Source organism: Penicillium concentricum (assembly GCF_028827145.1).
Source record: "Penicillium concentricum strain IBT 3081 chromosome Unknown utg000001l_segment0_segment0, whole genome shotgun sequence".
Classification (NCBI taxonomy): domain Eukaryota; kingdom Fungi; phylum Ascomycota; class Eurotiomycetes; order Eurotiales; family Aspergillaceae; genus Penicillium; species Penicillium concentricum.
In genome coordinates this window covers 4,475,540-4,490,011 of record NW_026622754.1, presented here as the reverse complement: position 1 = coordinate 4,490,011, position 14,472 = coordinate 4,475,540, and the positions used below count along the sequence as shown (strand labels likewise).

At 47.2% G+C, this 14,472-nt stretch overlaps 7 protein-coding genes across 7 annotated transcripts; 4 read left to right on the top strand and 3 right to left on the bottom strand.

Moving 5' to 3' along the window:
- Position 1: 1 nt before the first annotated feature.
- Positions 2–1,036, bottom strand: N7517_001716 (alpha/beta hydrolase; the record flags this gene model as incomplete). Its single annotated transcript, XM_056719446.1, has 2 exons — positions 2–574; positions 647–1,036. The coding sequence occupies 2 exons, from the start codon at positions 1,034–1,036 to the stop codon at positions 2–4; spliced, it is 963 nt and encodes a 320-aa protein (XP_056583581.1).
- A 460-nt stretch (positions 1,037–1,496) lies between these two features.
- Positions 1,497–3,266, top strand: N7517_001715 (carotenoid oxygenase family protein; the record flags this gene model as incomplete). Its single annotated transcript, XM_056719445.1, has 5 exons — positions 1,497–1,559; positions 1,628–1,991; positions 2,047–2,516; positions 2,572–2,938; positions 3,001–3,266. The coding sequence occupies 5 exons, from the start codon at positions 1,497–1,499 to the stop codon at positions 3,264–3,266; spliced, it is 1,530 nt and encodes a 509-aa protein (XP_056583580.1).
- A 948-nt stretch (positions 3,267–4,214) lies between these two features.
- Positions 4,215–5,405, top strand: N7517_001714 (zinc-dependent alcohol dehydrogenase; the record flags this gene model as incomplete). The annotated part of the gene is made up of 3 exons (XM_056719444.1): positions 4,215–4,320; positions 4,376–4,666; positions 4,717–5,405. The coding sequence occupies 3 exons, from the start codon at positions 4,215–4,217 to the stop codon at positions 5,403–5,405; spliced, it is 1,086 nt and encodes a 361-aa protein (XP_056583579.1).
- A 118-nt stretch (positions 5,406–5,523) lies between these two features.
- On the bottom strand, positions 5,524–7,672 carry N7517_001713 (uncharacterized protein; the record flags this gene model as incomplete). The annotated part of the gene is made up of 4 exons (XM_056719443.1): positions 5,524–6,333; positions 6,381–6,629; positions 6,694–7,560; positions 7,607–7,672. 4 exons carry the CDS (start codon positions 7,670–7,672, stop codon positions 5,524–5,526), a joined length of 1,992 nt encoding a protein of 663 aa, XP_056583578.1.
- A 1,374-nt stretch (positions 7,673–9,046) lies between these two features.
- Positions 9,047–9,708, bottom strand: N7517_001712 (Zinc finger MYND-type; the record flags this gene model as incomplete). Its single annotated transcript, XM_056719442.1, has 3 exons — positions 9,047–9,074; positions 9,209–9,481; positions 9,560–9,708. The coding sequence occupies 3 exons, from the start codon at positions 9,706–9,708 to the stop codon at positions 9,047–9,049; spliced, it is 450 nt and encodes a 149-aa protein (XP_056583577.1).
- An 845-nt stretch (positions 9,709–10,553) lies between these two features.
- N7517_001711 (DUF3632 domain-containing protein) lies at positions 10,554–11,287 on the top strand (the record flags this gene model as incomplete). The annotated part of the gene is made up of 3 exons (XM_056719441.1): positions 10,554–10,892; positions 10,954–11,017; positions 11,082–11,287. 3 exons carry the CDS (start codon positions 10,554–10,556, stop codon positions 11,285–11,287), a joined length of 609 nt encoding a protein of 202 aa, XP_056583576.1.
- A 994-nt stretch (positions 11,288–12,281) lies between these two features.
- N7517_001710 (type 1 glutamine amidotransferase domain-containing protein) lies at positions 12,282–14,305 on the top strand (the record flags this gene model as incomplete). The annotated part of the gene is made up of 2 exons (XM_056719440.1): positions 12,282–13,019; positions 14,126–14,305. The coding sequence occupies 2 exons, from the start codon at positions 12,282–12,284 to the stop codon at positions 14,303–14,305; spliced, it is 918 nt and encodes a 305-aa protein (XP_056583575.1).
- Positions 14,306–14,472: the final 167 nt, after the last annotated feature.

Below are 14,472 nucleotides of genomic sequence, written 5' to 3'. Positions count from 1 at the left end.
CTTAGCGCTTTGCGTGGGCGATCAAGAAATCAAGACCAGCACGAATAGGAGCAAACTCGGGCTCATCAACCTCAACTCCAACATCAAAGCCGTGAGACTTGCCCTCGGGGAGTAAAATTCCAGTCTCAACACCGAGGCTTTCAAGCTTCTCCTTGGCTTGGATACTAAACTTGGGGATGACCATACCATCTGCATCTCCGTGGATGAAGAATGTAGGGGGGAACTTCTCGGTGAAGGAGTTGACGGGATCAATACGCTTGTAATCACCATCCTTGACGATGGCCTTGAGCTGTGTGCCATCCTTCAAACTAACGAACAACCATGCGTTTCTCGGGATGGAAAGGTCAGGACGAGGCAAACCTTTACTCTTGGGCTTATCACTGGTGTTGGTCGCGCGTTCGAGGGAAAGCATCGTGGTGGAGCATACTGGCTCGTCAAAAACCTGGTTGATGAATTGCTCGGGAAGTGCTGGGATCATGGCAAGAGCGGGCAAAGGCTCGAACCAGAAAGGATCAGTTGTGTACTTGACACCGTAGAAATCAAGAATGGCAAGTGGGGGATCAGCGAGAGCACCCTACAAATAATAGTTGAGTTAGGACAATGAATCTGATATCAAGAAAAAGAAATTAAAAGATTTTAAACTTACCGTGTGCAAAGCCAAGTTACCACCGGCAGAGTGTCCGAATACGACGGTGCGGGAAGGATCCACTTCAAGTGCCGCATCATTCTTCAACAGACCGGGAAGAGCCTCCTTGCACCATGCGTAAACATCCTTCGCATCTTGGATAGGTCCATCGTACAAAGAGACCTGGGGGCATAGTCGGTAATCGGCCGAGACAACAACGAACCCGGCGTTGGCCAAATATTCTATTTGCTCCATGGGCAACATAAGTCTGGAGCCGACGACGAAGCCACCACCGTGAAAGGCGAGAGCGATGCCGAGTGGCGCATCGGCCTTTGACTTAGCCCAATGGGCTGTAGCGTAGACCTTTTCAGCCTCGCCGAAGGTCTTGAATGCGTAGTCTCGTGAATCCATGATATAAAGAGTAAAATATGTAAAATATGTAAAAATGAAAGTATGAATGTCTAATTTAAATTGTACTTCTGGGTTTCATACCAATAAGTACTAGGTGTGAATTCCCAAAATGGAAGTTGAAGCACGGTGTCCGCCATGTAGAAAGCCGTTGACGCGGTGTCCGCGTAGAACGGACGAACTCACTCCCCCCACCTTGGTCAGCAGTATGGAAATACTCCGCGCGGAGTTGGTTTGAAACTGTCCTTTCAATTGAATTCAAACTGATTGGCGGTTTCCGCAATATATGGGATGTCATGAATAGAATCTACCGTGGTGGCACGATGTTTCAATTGGCTTCATTTGGGCGGGCCCCGGGACTCCCACCCACTGTTTATATAGATGCATGAAGTCCTCTTCCTCCATTCATCTGATTCCTCAGTATCGCTCTTGACAACATCTTCCATTCAAGATAACCATCAAAATGTCTGATATTGCCGCAATTACCGCGAAGCTCGCGCCCCAGGCCGAAGCTGCCTACCCCCGGGTCCATTCTACGAGGGATCAGAGGCACCTTGCCGATTCGAAGGTGAGGTGTACAACTGCATCGTCAAGGGAACAATCCCCAAGGAAGTGCAGGGTACCTACTATCGTTGCATGCCCGACGCTCTCTGGGCCCCCAAGTACCAGGACGATGTCTTCATCAACGGTGATGGTGCAATTGATGCCATCCGTATTAAGGATGGACATGCCGATTTCAAGCAGCGTTACGTCCGCACCTCCAAGTTCGTGATCGAGCGTGCCGCCCGCCAGGCAGTCTTCGGAAAGTACCGCAACCGCTACACCGATGATCCCCGCGTCAAGCACGAGATTCACTCGACCGCCAACACGCACATCATCTACTTCGAGAAGCAGCTCCTGGCTCTCAAGGAGGATTCCCCCCCATACGCCATGGATCCTCACACTCTGGAGACCAAGGGTAGGCCCCCGGAGTTCAGCTCAACATTGTGTGCCCATTGACTAACTGAGAATAGGACCTTATGACTTCAAGGGTCAATACACTGCCCCCACCTTCACTGCCCACCCTAAGATTTGCCCTAACACCGGTGAGATGTTGACCATGGGTTACGAGGCCAAGGGAGACGGTACCACCGACGTTGCCTACTACCTCTTCAGCAAGGAGGGTGAGAAGTTGGAAGAATGCTGGTTCAACGCTCCCTACACTGGAATGATGCACGATATGGCCTGCACCGAGAAGTACGTCATCTTCACTCTTCCTCCTCTTGAGGCCCAGCCTCTCGATGAGATGAAGAAGGGATCCAAGCACTTCGCCTGGGCCGAGGACAAGCCCTTGACCTTCGGTATTCTGCCCCGTCGCAACCCCAAGCCCGAGGATATCAAATGGTTCACCTACAAGAACGCCTTCTACGGACACACCGGAAATGCTTTCGATGGTGAGGATGGATGCGTCTACTTGGACGCCCCCCTCACTAACTTCAACAAGGTTCGATCAACTGTGCTTGGAATTACTTCTCAATGGCTCACTAACTTTGCTTTAGTTCTGGTTCTTCCCTCCCGTTGGTCAGGACCCCATGCAGGCCCCCAGCGGCAAGCCCCCTGCTTCCGGAAACGTCAGCCAGTACGTCCGCTGGAAGTTGGACCCCAAAGCCACCGACTTCCACGTCGAGCCTACCGTCCTGGTTGATGTCGATGGTGAGATGCCTAAGGTTGATGACCGCTTCGTTGGCAAGCCTTACAACACCCTATTCTACGCCATGCACGACCCTACCAAGGGCAACGGCCCCGTCGGTGGTGTGTACAACGCCGTTGCCAAGTGCGATGTCAACACTGGCAAGCTGATCTACTGGTCTGCTGGAGACCACACCGCCATCCACGAGGTTGCCTTCATTCCCCGCACCCCTGAGTGTACGTATTTTATTACCAAATTTGATCCTCACAAGATACACGGCTAACCCATGGAACTATAGCGGCCGAGGCTGACGGATACCTCATCACTCTCGCCAACCGACGCGATACTGGTCTTTCTTGCATCCTGATTCTGGATGCCCAGAAGGTCCCCGAGGGTCCCGTTGCTGTCATTGAGCTTCCCTTCCGCCTTCGCAACGGAATCCACGGAAGCTGGGTCTCCGCTGACGAGCTAGATAACTCCATTGACCTCTGTGACATGCACGGTGTCACTGACAAGATTCGTGCTGAGTTCAGTGGCAAGCCCGTTACCTTCCCTACTCTTTGAGTGGAAACAGCGCCAAGAGCCTGCTCTACGGAAGGATTTCTTATCAATGTCGAGACTCTAGAATGTTGCAGAAGACTAGCCCTTGTGATTGTCAGGTTGTCAATTGTGATTATAGTTTGAAGTTGATTTTGAAATTCAGTATATGCTTTATGATATTTTCACCAAATTTGATTCTTGCATCTCGTTTGATAGGATCTTTTGTATCAACTCATACAAAAGATACGTAGATTTTGTGTTTAAAAGTCACAGTATAGTGTTTCATGTGGCGTTGTGCACGACCTCGGGAGTAGCTTGAGACGGCTATCAATGTCAACGCATGTACCGTGCTGACAGGACATGCAGATTGGGATCACTCCGCACCTTGACGGGATACGGGGTAAGATATTCTGTAGATTCTAATAGAACTTGACTCAGATGGTCAAACATACTGGTAAATGGCAAGAAGTGCCACCTTAAATCGATCTATTCCAGACAGTTCGGGAATTGTATCTGTTCAAACCATGGAAGTTTGCAATACCAGGCCCCCACAACATCTAATTACTACCTAGGTACAACCATTATGGAAGATTCCAGGTTTAAATCAGCATAGGGAGGCTCCGAGCTTAACCTCTCGCATTACTAAAGAAAGTTTACCTTTTTCAAATCTAAACGATAAGAAACAGCATGAACATACGGGGTGATTTCTATAAACATTACTTGTCTAATAAACACCATAACAAGGGATAGTCTTATCTCATGAACCATTGAGCAAGGGCCCTATTCTTCTACAGGAATCATGCGATAGCGGATTCCGAAGGTAGACCAGATGACGGAGAGCGGGCCGGACACCGCGTTGACCCCTCGAGACTACTCCGCAGTATTTATATAAGGCTTATACTAACTATATACCCCTACTCTTCATTATACCAATTATCATCTCGAACAGTATTTACTGTCGAATTCATCAAAATGACTAACAGCTATGTCATCCCGGAGGAGTGTAGGGCAGCCGTCGTTGTCAACGAGGGTCCCGACTTTACCATCAAGACCCAAATGGTCAAGGTGCCAACCCCAGGTAATACAATCTAAACAATCATCTACCATGAAGAGCATAATCTTACAAGTTACAGGTCCCGATGAGGTTCTGATCAAACTCAATGCTACCGGTATTTGCTACTCAGACATCCACTACATGCTTAACGACACTGGCGGTCCAAAGATGTCAGTACGGGGTATCTGCTCCGCTGGCCACGAGGGAGCAGGTGTGGTTGTTAAACTAGGTGAAAACGTGAAGACATTCCAGATTGGTGATCGCGCCGGCGTAAAGCCTATCTTTTACACGTGCGGATCTTGCGAGCTTTGCTGGACAGGCAAGGAATCTCACTGCTCAAAGAAGATCCTCACTGGAGTGGGTGCTACTGGTAAGACAGCTTTTGGAACATTGCGGTTTTCAATTTCTCATCTCGCCTAGGAACCTTCCAACAATATATTGTTTCCCCGGCCCGATACACCACTGTGATTCCCGAGGGCGTTCCCGATCACGTTGCCGGTCCCGCTATGTGCAGTGCTGCCACCGCATACCGTTCCGTCAGAGAGTCTGGACTCGCTGTTGGTTCGTTTGCCACGATCATCGGTGGTGGTGGTGGTGTTGGTATTCAAGCTGTGCAGATTGCCAAGGCTTTCGGACTACGACCTATTGTTGTTGATGCCGGAAGCGAGAAGCGTGATCTGTCATTGAAGATGGGCGCGGAGCATTTCGTTGATTTCAAGGAATTCCCCGATACCGTTACAGAGGTTATTCGTCTCACCGGAGGTATTGGATCACACGGTGTATTTGTCACAGCCCCCCCAGCATACCCCACAGCTGTGAATTATATCGGTGCCCGAATTGGTGGTGTTGTTATGTGCATTGGGCTACCTTCAGCAGGATCTGGTCACACCATCAATGTGAACCCCACTATGATGATCTTGAAGAGTCTGTCAGTCAAGGGAACATTGGTGGGTACGATGCAGGATACAGAGGCAGTGTTGAAGCTTGTTGAGCGGGGCTTGGTGCGGGAGGTCTGCGAGGTCTTGCCCTTTGAAAAGTTCCCTGAGGCGGTCGATCGACTCCGCAAGGGACAGGTTGCTGGAAAACTTGTGATTGACTACAATGCTTGAGGTATGAACGTGAAAAATATACAATTGAGAAACATGCAGCGCCATCTAAACGGTCAAAAGTTGAATACAATATTTGAAACATGCATTTGCATTCAAAACACAAAGCTATTGTACTATATTACAACCCTGATTCCAATGTGTTCCAAGCTCCACATAAGTCCAGGTCGAAATCTTCTCCAAAGCCGAAGCACTCAGAGCCAAGAGCGTTGAGATCGCCCAGCTCATTGAAGTTTATTCCTTGACAATTACTACCACTCGCATGACTGATCCTTGATTGTTGAGAAAAAGGATCTGCGACATTGATAGTAGGTCTTTCCGTTATACCATTTTCCAAATTGTGGATAAACTTTTCGATACTTTCAGCAGCGTATTTTGCAACCTGGCTTCGTTCGCACATTCTCAAAACAGGCAGGAAAGCTTTTAACTCGTTCTTCACACTCGGTGTTTCAACAGCCCGAAGGAATAGGACTATTGCTGTTGCCAAGATGAAGTATGTATCGAGCCAAAGACATCTTGACAAAAGACCTCGGCGGTAAAATTCCGTCAAGATCTCGATCGACTCCCGATTTGCAGCTTTACAGGTCTCCGCTCGGGATTTGAAAACAGCGTCGTGGGTGTTGCCGCAAAGTATCGAATGGGCCATGTATGGCCTCCCGATCAGCATACGGGCGTAATTATATTTGAGGTTTAAATATAACGTGGCACGTGCAAAGCAGGAGGCGAATGCCGAATTTGGACGAAGGTGATCGGGCAGTTCGCTGTTCCATATTTCAACTTTCTGGATCAGCTCACTAGTCACCTGCTCTTTGCTTCTCAGGTTGCCGCTTTGAATATACAGCTTTTGGGAAATCTGGCCGATCAGAGTACCGAGAGATGCTGAGCTTGTGGCGTATCCAGGGGGAGTGTAGGGTGTAGTATTGAATTCCTGCTACAGTTAGTCGTCATGATATTGTATAGCAGACGGAGCTTTCTTACCTGTGATGGAAGAGAGACACTGCTATTCGTGCGACCAAGGCCGGAAGTTTGTCCCAGCATGCAAGAGCTCCAGTTGTCAAACTCGCAGAGTGACCACCAAAGGCGTCGCTTAACTTCGGATCCATATATTGAAGTGTCCTGCACATAGCCTATATTTTGGTGAAGTCCAAGCGACAGTGAGATTCGGATTGCCACGCCCAGCATGGCCCAGGCGACACTGCGCTCATCTTCTCTTTGGCGGTACAAGCTCTGAGAACAGGTCAGCATTCGTAAACGAAAACAGGATGTCCACGTGGAATGGCGCCAACCGTACCATTAACATAATTGCCCGGACACTCTCCAAGCTCGACTCCTCTATCACATCATCCATGTAGGATCGAGCGATGTGGAAACTGGGATCTTCCTCGCCACAGAGGGCCATGACCAGATATAATATGACCAGCACGGATGCACGCACCCCTTTCCCACCATATATGTCATCAATCCAATGGTGGAATCTATCCTGATCCAGTATATATATGACGCTATTAATCTCTGCGAAAAACCTCACGGCGGCTTGATCAAGCGCCTTGCGGTCGGGCAGATAGTCTGCATTTCGATAAGAGATCACCTGTCCATCCATCAATGGGGCAGGTTCACTGTCGTCAAAGGGCGACAGACCGCCGCTATCTTTGGACATATGTGATATTATCTTGGCGTTGAGATTGCTGCAGCTAGATGAGCCACTGAATCCTGTGACACAAGTTAGTTTACGGCAGATAAGAGGAATATAGAGGATTTCCTTACGAGGAATATTCATAGCATCCACCATTAACGTATTTTCCAAGTCCTCGATCGCACATTCCTCACTGGGAGGATAGGGAGAACCTGAGGAAGCTGGGGGAGTATTCATTTGGGTGATAGTATCCGACAGCCATGGGCCATCATTTGAGCTCTCTGTAACAGTCGGTGCTGAGGGGGCAGGAGAGACCTCCCCTCGGGATGGCAGGCTGTCTAATAATTGTCGTAGATCTTCGGTTCCGAAAGACGCGTCGGGAACGAAATGACGAACCACGGCGACCAGGAGCTCATATCGTTCTTTTGAAGTGTGATAGTACGGTCGGGAAGTTGATCCCCCTAGTTGACATTGCTTTCCGAGCCTACTACACCGCTGACAAGGACCAGAAGAGGGTTTTTCGCACTGTTTGGTTAGCATATCGATAAATAAAATATTTTTCCATGCCTACCTTCACTTTCCGTTGTCTGCAACCATTGCAACTGAGTGCATTCTTTCGTCGTCTATCGTCAGGCATTATGAGATATGGTAAATGGATCAAAAAAAAAGTAAAACGCGTTCCCCAAAATATATGTAGTTAACCGGGCCCCTTTAGCCTCCGCAAAAGAAGTTTGGGGTTGATCGAATTGTGGGGTCGGGTGCGGGGGATTAAGCGATCATAGCCGGCACGGCACGTAGGCTAATTCCTTATGCCGGTCTGTAATAAAGTTGGTAAGGTGACTGTAAATACTTATCCGCTATGTAGCTAACATAGAAAAATAACCATAGAGCTACATAATCATCCCGTCTTCTGTTTGAAATATACACCGAGGTTCTGCTGTTGACGCTATATCCAACTAACCAAATGCAGCAAGCCTATGCTACATTATTTCAATCAGATCCACTTCAAACGGGGTATGCGGGTTCATGCTAGTCTGGCATTTCTCCCAATCAGCGAGTCATGATTTTCAATTATCTGCCGTCCACGCATATAAAAACGTGGAGATTCTGTAGGGCTTTGGCCTTGTTTGTTAAGCCTTCTAACGTTGTTTGCACCAACATTAACTATAACTATCACTTATTTATATCAATCTTTTCCTTGATATTGCACTTATTATTTGATCTACAACCAATTACTCGAAGCATCTCCGGGGCAATCAGACGTCTTGCATTGCTTGGCGAGTTCCTCCGATTCGGGACACCGGAAGTTCCAGATGAGACATGGCGGACACCGCACCCCAAGTGCGGACACCGCGTTCTCCATACTTCATACTCCACGGGATCTAGACCTAATCCACTGCCAAACTATATCAAAATATCTAGAATATAGTGTTAAGCTAGACTTTTATTATATACTATTCTTTCTCGTTCTTTAGTTTCGAGTGTTGAAAAATTCATACACAAGTATCATTTGTATGAGTAAGCCATTCAAAAAATACCTAATTTCTAGATTTTGTGTCTAATCAAAGTTTGTGCTTACTAACTAGGGCGCGCACTGACGCGTCTAGTGCCTTTGACATACTTGGCACGGTTATGGAAGGTGATGAACGAGGCGATCTAACGTACCAAGAGAATTGGCAGGTACTAACCTCATTGTTGGGCCAATTAAACGGGCACTCCGCATCTAACTGACTAGCACAGAGGGAGTTAGTTTGAGTCAGAAAATAGCTTCAATATTGTAGCACTAAATTACGTCTCCAAACTATATGCTTTTTACGTCTCAATGTTGTTTCCTACCCCTATTTTCAAGTTGATATATACGTCGCGAAATTACTCCTACACAAAGCCCGAACGTAGTGTGATCATCTAATAAAAGATTATAGTAGGGCAAGATAATTAGTATAGCAGTTCTATCGCTAGAAAGCATCCCCGTAACTCGTAGCGAACTTATCACAAGACGCAGAAAGCGGTCCTAAGGAGCATCATTCTTATTTAGGGAGCTAGAGAAGATTGTAAGAATATTCTATATCATGTTTGCGCTTACATTTAAGAAGATTTAGCAATTATCTCACATCTCGAGGCAATATATATGTGTGTCCTTACCCTGTCACAGTAGAGAACTCGCATTGCTCACAATTCTGTAGTGGATGTCCAAAGTCCCTCTCGGTCTCGCCATCCCAGCCCATCCCTGGCAGGTTTCTGGCGAACGTATGGTATCACTTCTTGTTTCAGAAGTGCGGCGTACTCGGGCGACTCCGGCGGAGGAAGCTTCTCGCTTTGTAGCACTAGTTCGTCGGGGGTGTATCGCCATTGCTTTCTGTTAATATGGAGGAGGTCTGGGAGTTCGGAGAGAATGTCCGTGTCTTTGTCAGACTTGAAAACGCCTAGAGTAGAGAGGCCAGTGAGACTAGGTCCAGAGGAACCCTTTTGGGGGCTTGACGTCCGGAGCCCCTACCGACGCATTCTGCAGTACAGGTTGGCTCACCGAGAGGGAGAGGGATCAATGAGAGGGAAGTGAGTTGTTGATGAAGATGGAAGATGGGCTGGGAAGAAGGAAAGGGTGGTGGTGAGAGCTGCCGTGGAAACTTCCAGATTTCTGTACCTCGCAATTGTCCCAGGAGCGTGACATTCCATTTTCTCAGTAGCACATCAAAACGATCACGAGGCAAAGTCTCCCCTAATTACTAGATTATAGTGCCTTCCATGTGTACAACCAACCACCTCATCATCTGGGAACAAGGGAAATCTAGTACTGCAGATCAAGAACTCAGTTTGCTACAAATGTGGTACAATATAGTATGAAGTAGATGACCAGATATAACAGCAAGACATTGGAGGTGCAATCTGCCTATTGACATAAAAGTAGCCTTCAGCAGCAAGACAACCATTACAAACTACTGTACTCTGTACGCCTTGTGCAGAAAAGATAAATGTGGGAGGGCAGACTATACCGACTCAGATACTAATCGTGTTCAATGCTTCATCATACGATCAAAAGCGTATCTTTACTGTCGCTTGATATCAATATCACTCCTTTAAGCGTCTTATTATGGTTCCTCGTCGTCCGAAAAGCTCGATCTGGGGTTTGACGTTATATCAAAGGACCAAATGTGGCATTGTTTCATCGTCAGGCCAGTGGGAGGTTAGAATCCATGATGGATGGAGCCATCGCATCCAAGTGGCTTGCATGGGGTGACGGCGGCGGTTAAACGGGCGATCATCACCTTTTATCGGTTAATCCGGTAGAATATTCCAAGGCTGTTCCATCGAGGCTATAGGTTCAAAAAAAGAACAATCTAAAACACTGTGGGTTGCAGGAGTAGACGCGCGCGTAGATCGCACTATGTAGGGCAATCCCCGCTTTTATGAGATCGTACGATATGTGTACATTGTAGATATACTTGTATCCCAAACTTGAATATATTATTTACCAAATCTCTTTTTTTTTTTTTTTCATTTTTCGCTTGATTGTCTTCATCATGGCTTCACCTGTCCATCTACGTCTTGCGTCCCTTGAACGCGATGACCCATGGATTGTTGAGCAGGAATATTTCACGATCCTGAATGACTGCTTGCAGCCAACGAGCCAGATTTCAGCCGCTGAAGCTGCTGCTAGAATTAATGAGCTTACTCCGATGAAGCGTGAGGCAAAGGGCAAAGAAGCAGAACATCCAGAAAACTGGTGCCTCGAATTTCGGGGAACGATCAGCGAGACTGTGAAGCAAATTCCTCATGCCCATCCATCACAAGATAAAATGGTTGGGATCATAAAAGAGCTCAAAGCCTTGCCGGGAGTGAAAGTTACGTTTTACGAAACGGTATTAGGTCTCTAGCTGTTATGTTCAGATCCACAACTAATTTGTTTATCTTTTTATGCAGGCAAAACCGCGAATTTGGACAGATCTTCCCTGTTTAATGGAAGTATGGAGCGAGGCATATATCAGTAGGTGTGAATTTGCTGCTCGATATCCATCTGCATATAAACTAACTAACTGTTTACTCAACAGTCCCCAGCCCCAAGGACGACGCTGCTGAGGCTGAGAAATGGGTAAATTGGCACGCATTTTCAGCCCGTGTCCTTCAAGCTGGCTTAGCAGATTGGTTTCATTTGACGACCTGGTGCTTCCGTGACGCGCTCGAAGAGGAAAATCTTCAAACAAAGGAATTCAATGAGTGTCAAATCCGGGCTGCCGTGCAGTGGATCGAGTATTAGAGAGATATCATCTTTCATTCCCTCAACAAATTACCTGACTTGAGGGATTTGAAACCTAGCCCATTATACACAAGCAAAGGGGGCCTGTCTCATGAGAGATGGGACTTTTGGGGAAGCAAGATTCCGCGAGTTAGCCGAAAACGGGATGTTCGCAGAGGAAACTGCTTTGATTTGTGGCAAGGCTGCAGAGCAGATGGCTGCAATTAACGTTGTCAGTGAGGGACATGATTCTGCAGAGACAGCAAAATCGGAGGGCTCCCATTAAGCGTGTCGAAGGTATACTTTAGGAAATGATGGAAGAGATAGAGGATTGAAGGAAGGACATCTTCACGGTTATAATCTGCTATTTACGGCACAGCAATGCACCCAACAAACAAGACATCATTGTTCACACCCTTCATAGTCAGTTCCTCTAGATAACACTGCGATTACCCATACGGCACCTGCAGCATCCCGTGGCCGGCCTATTTTGATCACTCTATAGCCGCTCTCAGCCCACACCCCTCAGTGGTCAACCAATTGGTCAACATGACCATCGGCAAGCTCCATGTTGGTGCCATCATCACCTTCCTTTCAGGTGGTGTGTCGGTCCTGTCCAATATACGCGGATAGAATCTAGCGCTGCGTTGAAGAAATTTTGCCTATTGGGGTGTTGCTACTTCAATCTCACTTTGAGTCCTGCCACGATCTCCCTCTGTCCACTCCACCGAAGATATATTATCCAATTTTGGGGAACTGTGCCCGCGATATTCTCAGTCAATTGTATTTGAAGACTACCCAGAGACGATCGATATCTCATATTTCAATCTGATGGAGAACCACAGAAGCTGATGGGTGGTGGCTAGCAGGGATTTGGTACGTCATCTTCATGTCATTGTGGTCAACTTCTGTTATTTGAAGCATATAAAACCCGGAAATGTTGCAGGTTTCTATTCCAATGATTTGTGACAATTCCAGTTCCTGAAGTTCCTGACCCACCCTACATCCTGCCACAATGCATTCCAAGAAAGTTCTCATTATCCTCAGCGATGCGCACTCCTTCCCGCTGAAAAGGACTAGCGGACAGGATGCTGGCAAGGTTGTCGATCAGCCTTCAGGAGTCTTCCTCCAAGAGCTTGCAAAGCCGTTAAACAAAATACTCAGTGCAGGCCACGAGGTCACATTCGCCTCACCAAAAGGCCATGAACCTGGCTTGGACCCAAGCAGCGAATCACTCATCGCAAATGCGGGCAATTTCTACGAACGTCAACGCGGAAATAACCTTATCGACCGTATGAAGCGTGAAAACGGGTTCAATAGCCCGCGACCATTTAGCACTATCAGCAACAATGAGTTGACCACTTTCGCGGCTGTCTTCATCCCGGGCGGACACGCACCACTTCAAGATCTGGGAGGAGATGCAGAGCTCGGGCGAATTCTACGTTATTTCCACGAGGAGAATAAGCCCACGGCTGTGATTTGCCATGGGCCTTATGCGCTGTTGAGTACGAAGAAGGCAGGAGATGGGTCGTTTGTTTACGATGGATATAAAATTACGTCCTGGAGCGATGCGGAGGAGAATCTTATGGAGACATTATGGGGTGGCGAGGTTGAGAAAGTTGAGTCGACGTTGAGAAAGGAAGGAGCAATAATGGTTGAAGGTGTACGTGAAAAGACTGGTGGTACCACATTGCATCGGGAGCTGGTGTCTGCAGGTAATCCTTTGGCGGCAAACGCCCTTGGTGATCGGTTTGTGAGAATGATCAGTGTGTAAAAAATAATTTCATCCGATCTAGAGTCGAGTGTACTTAGAATGCCTTTCTTCACCCAGCAGAGATCAACAAATGCAAACTATTGTAGTCGCGATCTGCATTTCTTCATTTCGAGACATATGAGACCGACTTATAGAGATCCTTGATTTCCATAAACAGATGTCATACTGACGAGATTGTGGCTCATACAACAAAGACATCTCTATTCATGGGACCAAAATATGTAAACTAGCTAGGAGGATTAAAGAATGCATTCATCGAAGAGTTTCTGGAAAGTAAACAAAATCGACCTACTAGATGGCGAGCTATAACAGTTTACACCCGCTGTTTCTCCGGAGACGTCACCATTAAGCTTTGGCGTATAATCAGGTTCCAAGGGTTACTTTAAGCATAGAAGTAAGCTTGGTACAATTGTTTGGAAACAACTCCGAGAAGTAGAATGATGTAATAATGAAAGCACTCCAAAGCTTTGCTCATATACTGCTCTAGTTCACAAATTCCAAATTTAGTTCGTAGTCCTCATATACCTCGTTTTATAGTGCTATTGACTATCTACGAGTTTCATCAAACCACAAGCATGACCTTTATCCGTCATTCATTGCCACATGCAGCATTGAGACAGCATCTCCGCCCATCTATTGGACTTCGATCACGTCGACCAACGTTTAGCCAAAGATACTTCGCCACTGAAAAGCCGAGTGGCCAGGCAAAGAACTCCCGGTGGTTAGTCTCCGTCTTGACATATATTACACTAGTTGCACACTAGTTGCATCTGACTTATACTTCATTCCTTTCGATAGGTTGTTGGTATCAATTGGTCTAGGACTACCAATAACATTCTACCTGTGGCAGAAAGGCGATATAAAGAAGCCTGGCACCATGGCTCTGGCTAGAGAGCCACGCGGAGCGAATCAAGAGTATATTCTAGGAGCAGAGGGCAATGAGGAGCCCGGAGAGCATGGTAACCCGTCAACCTTTGATCGTGATGCGGTTCGTTCTTTCTTCTCGTACCTTGTCTTTGGGCCTTGGCTCCCATTCTCATCATTTGACCAGGGTGTTGAGAGAATCATATCTAACTTTCATACAGCCTCGAGGCATGGGCCCACCCGATGGACCTGGAAGCATTTCACTGAAGCAGGAAGGCCTCGACAATGGGGATACCATGAACCCATTTGTGAACGACCCTGGCAAGAGTAAAAAGGGCGAGGGCGAGACGGACAGTGTGAAAGTAAAGGGAACCGTTAGAACGGATCGACCTCAAGTGTGAGCTGGAGTTCAACCCTTTTTTATCGGCAAACCAACAGCGTAAGTGGCAATTCGATACTATGTTCATAGCGGACGTCGGTAGTCTTGGAGATTTACCAAGTGGATAAGTCCTTGACAACAAGAGGTGGTGGAGCTTGAATGGCAGTTGAACACCTGAAACCTCTTGGT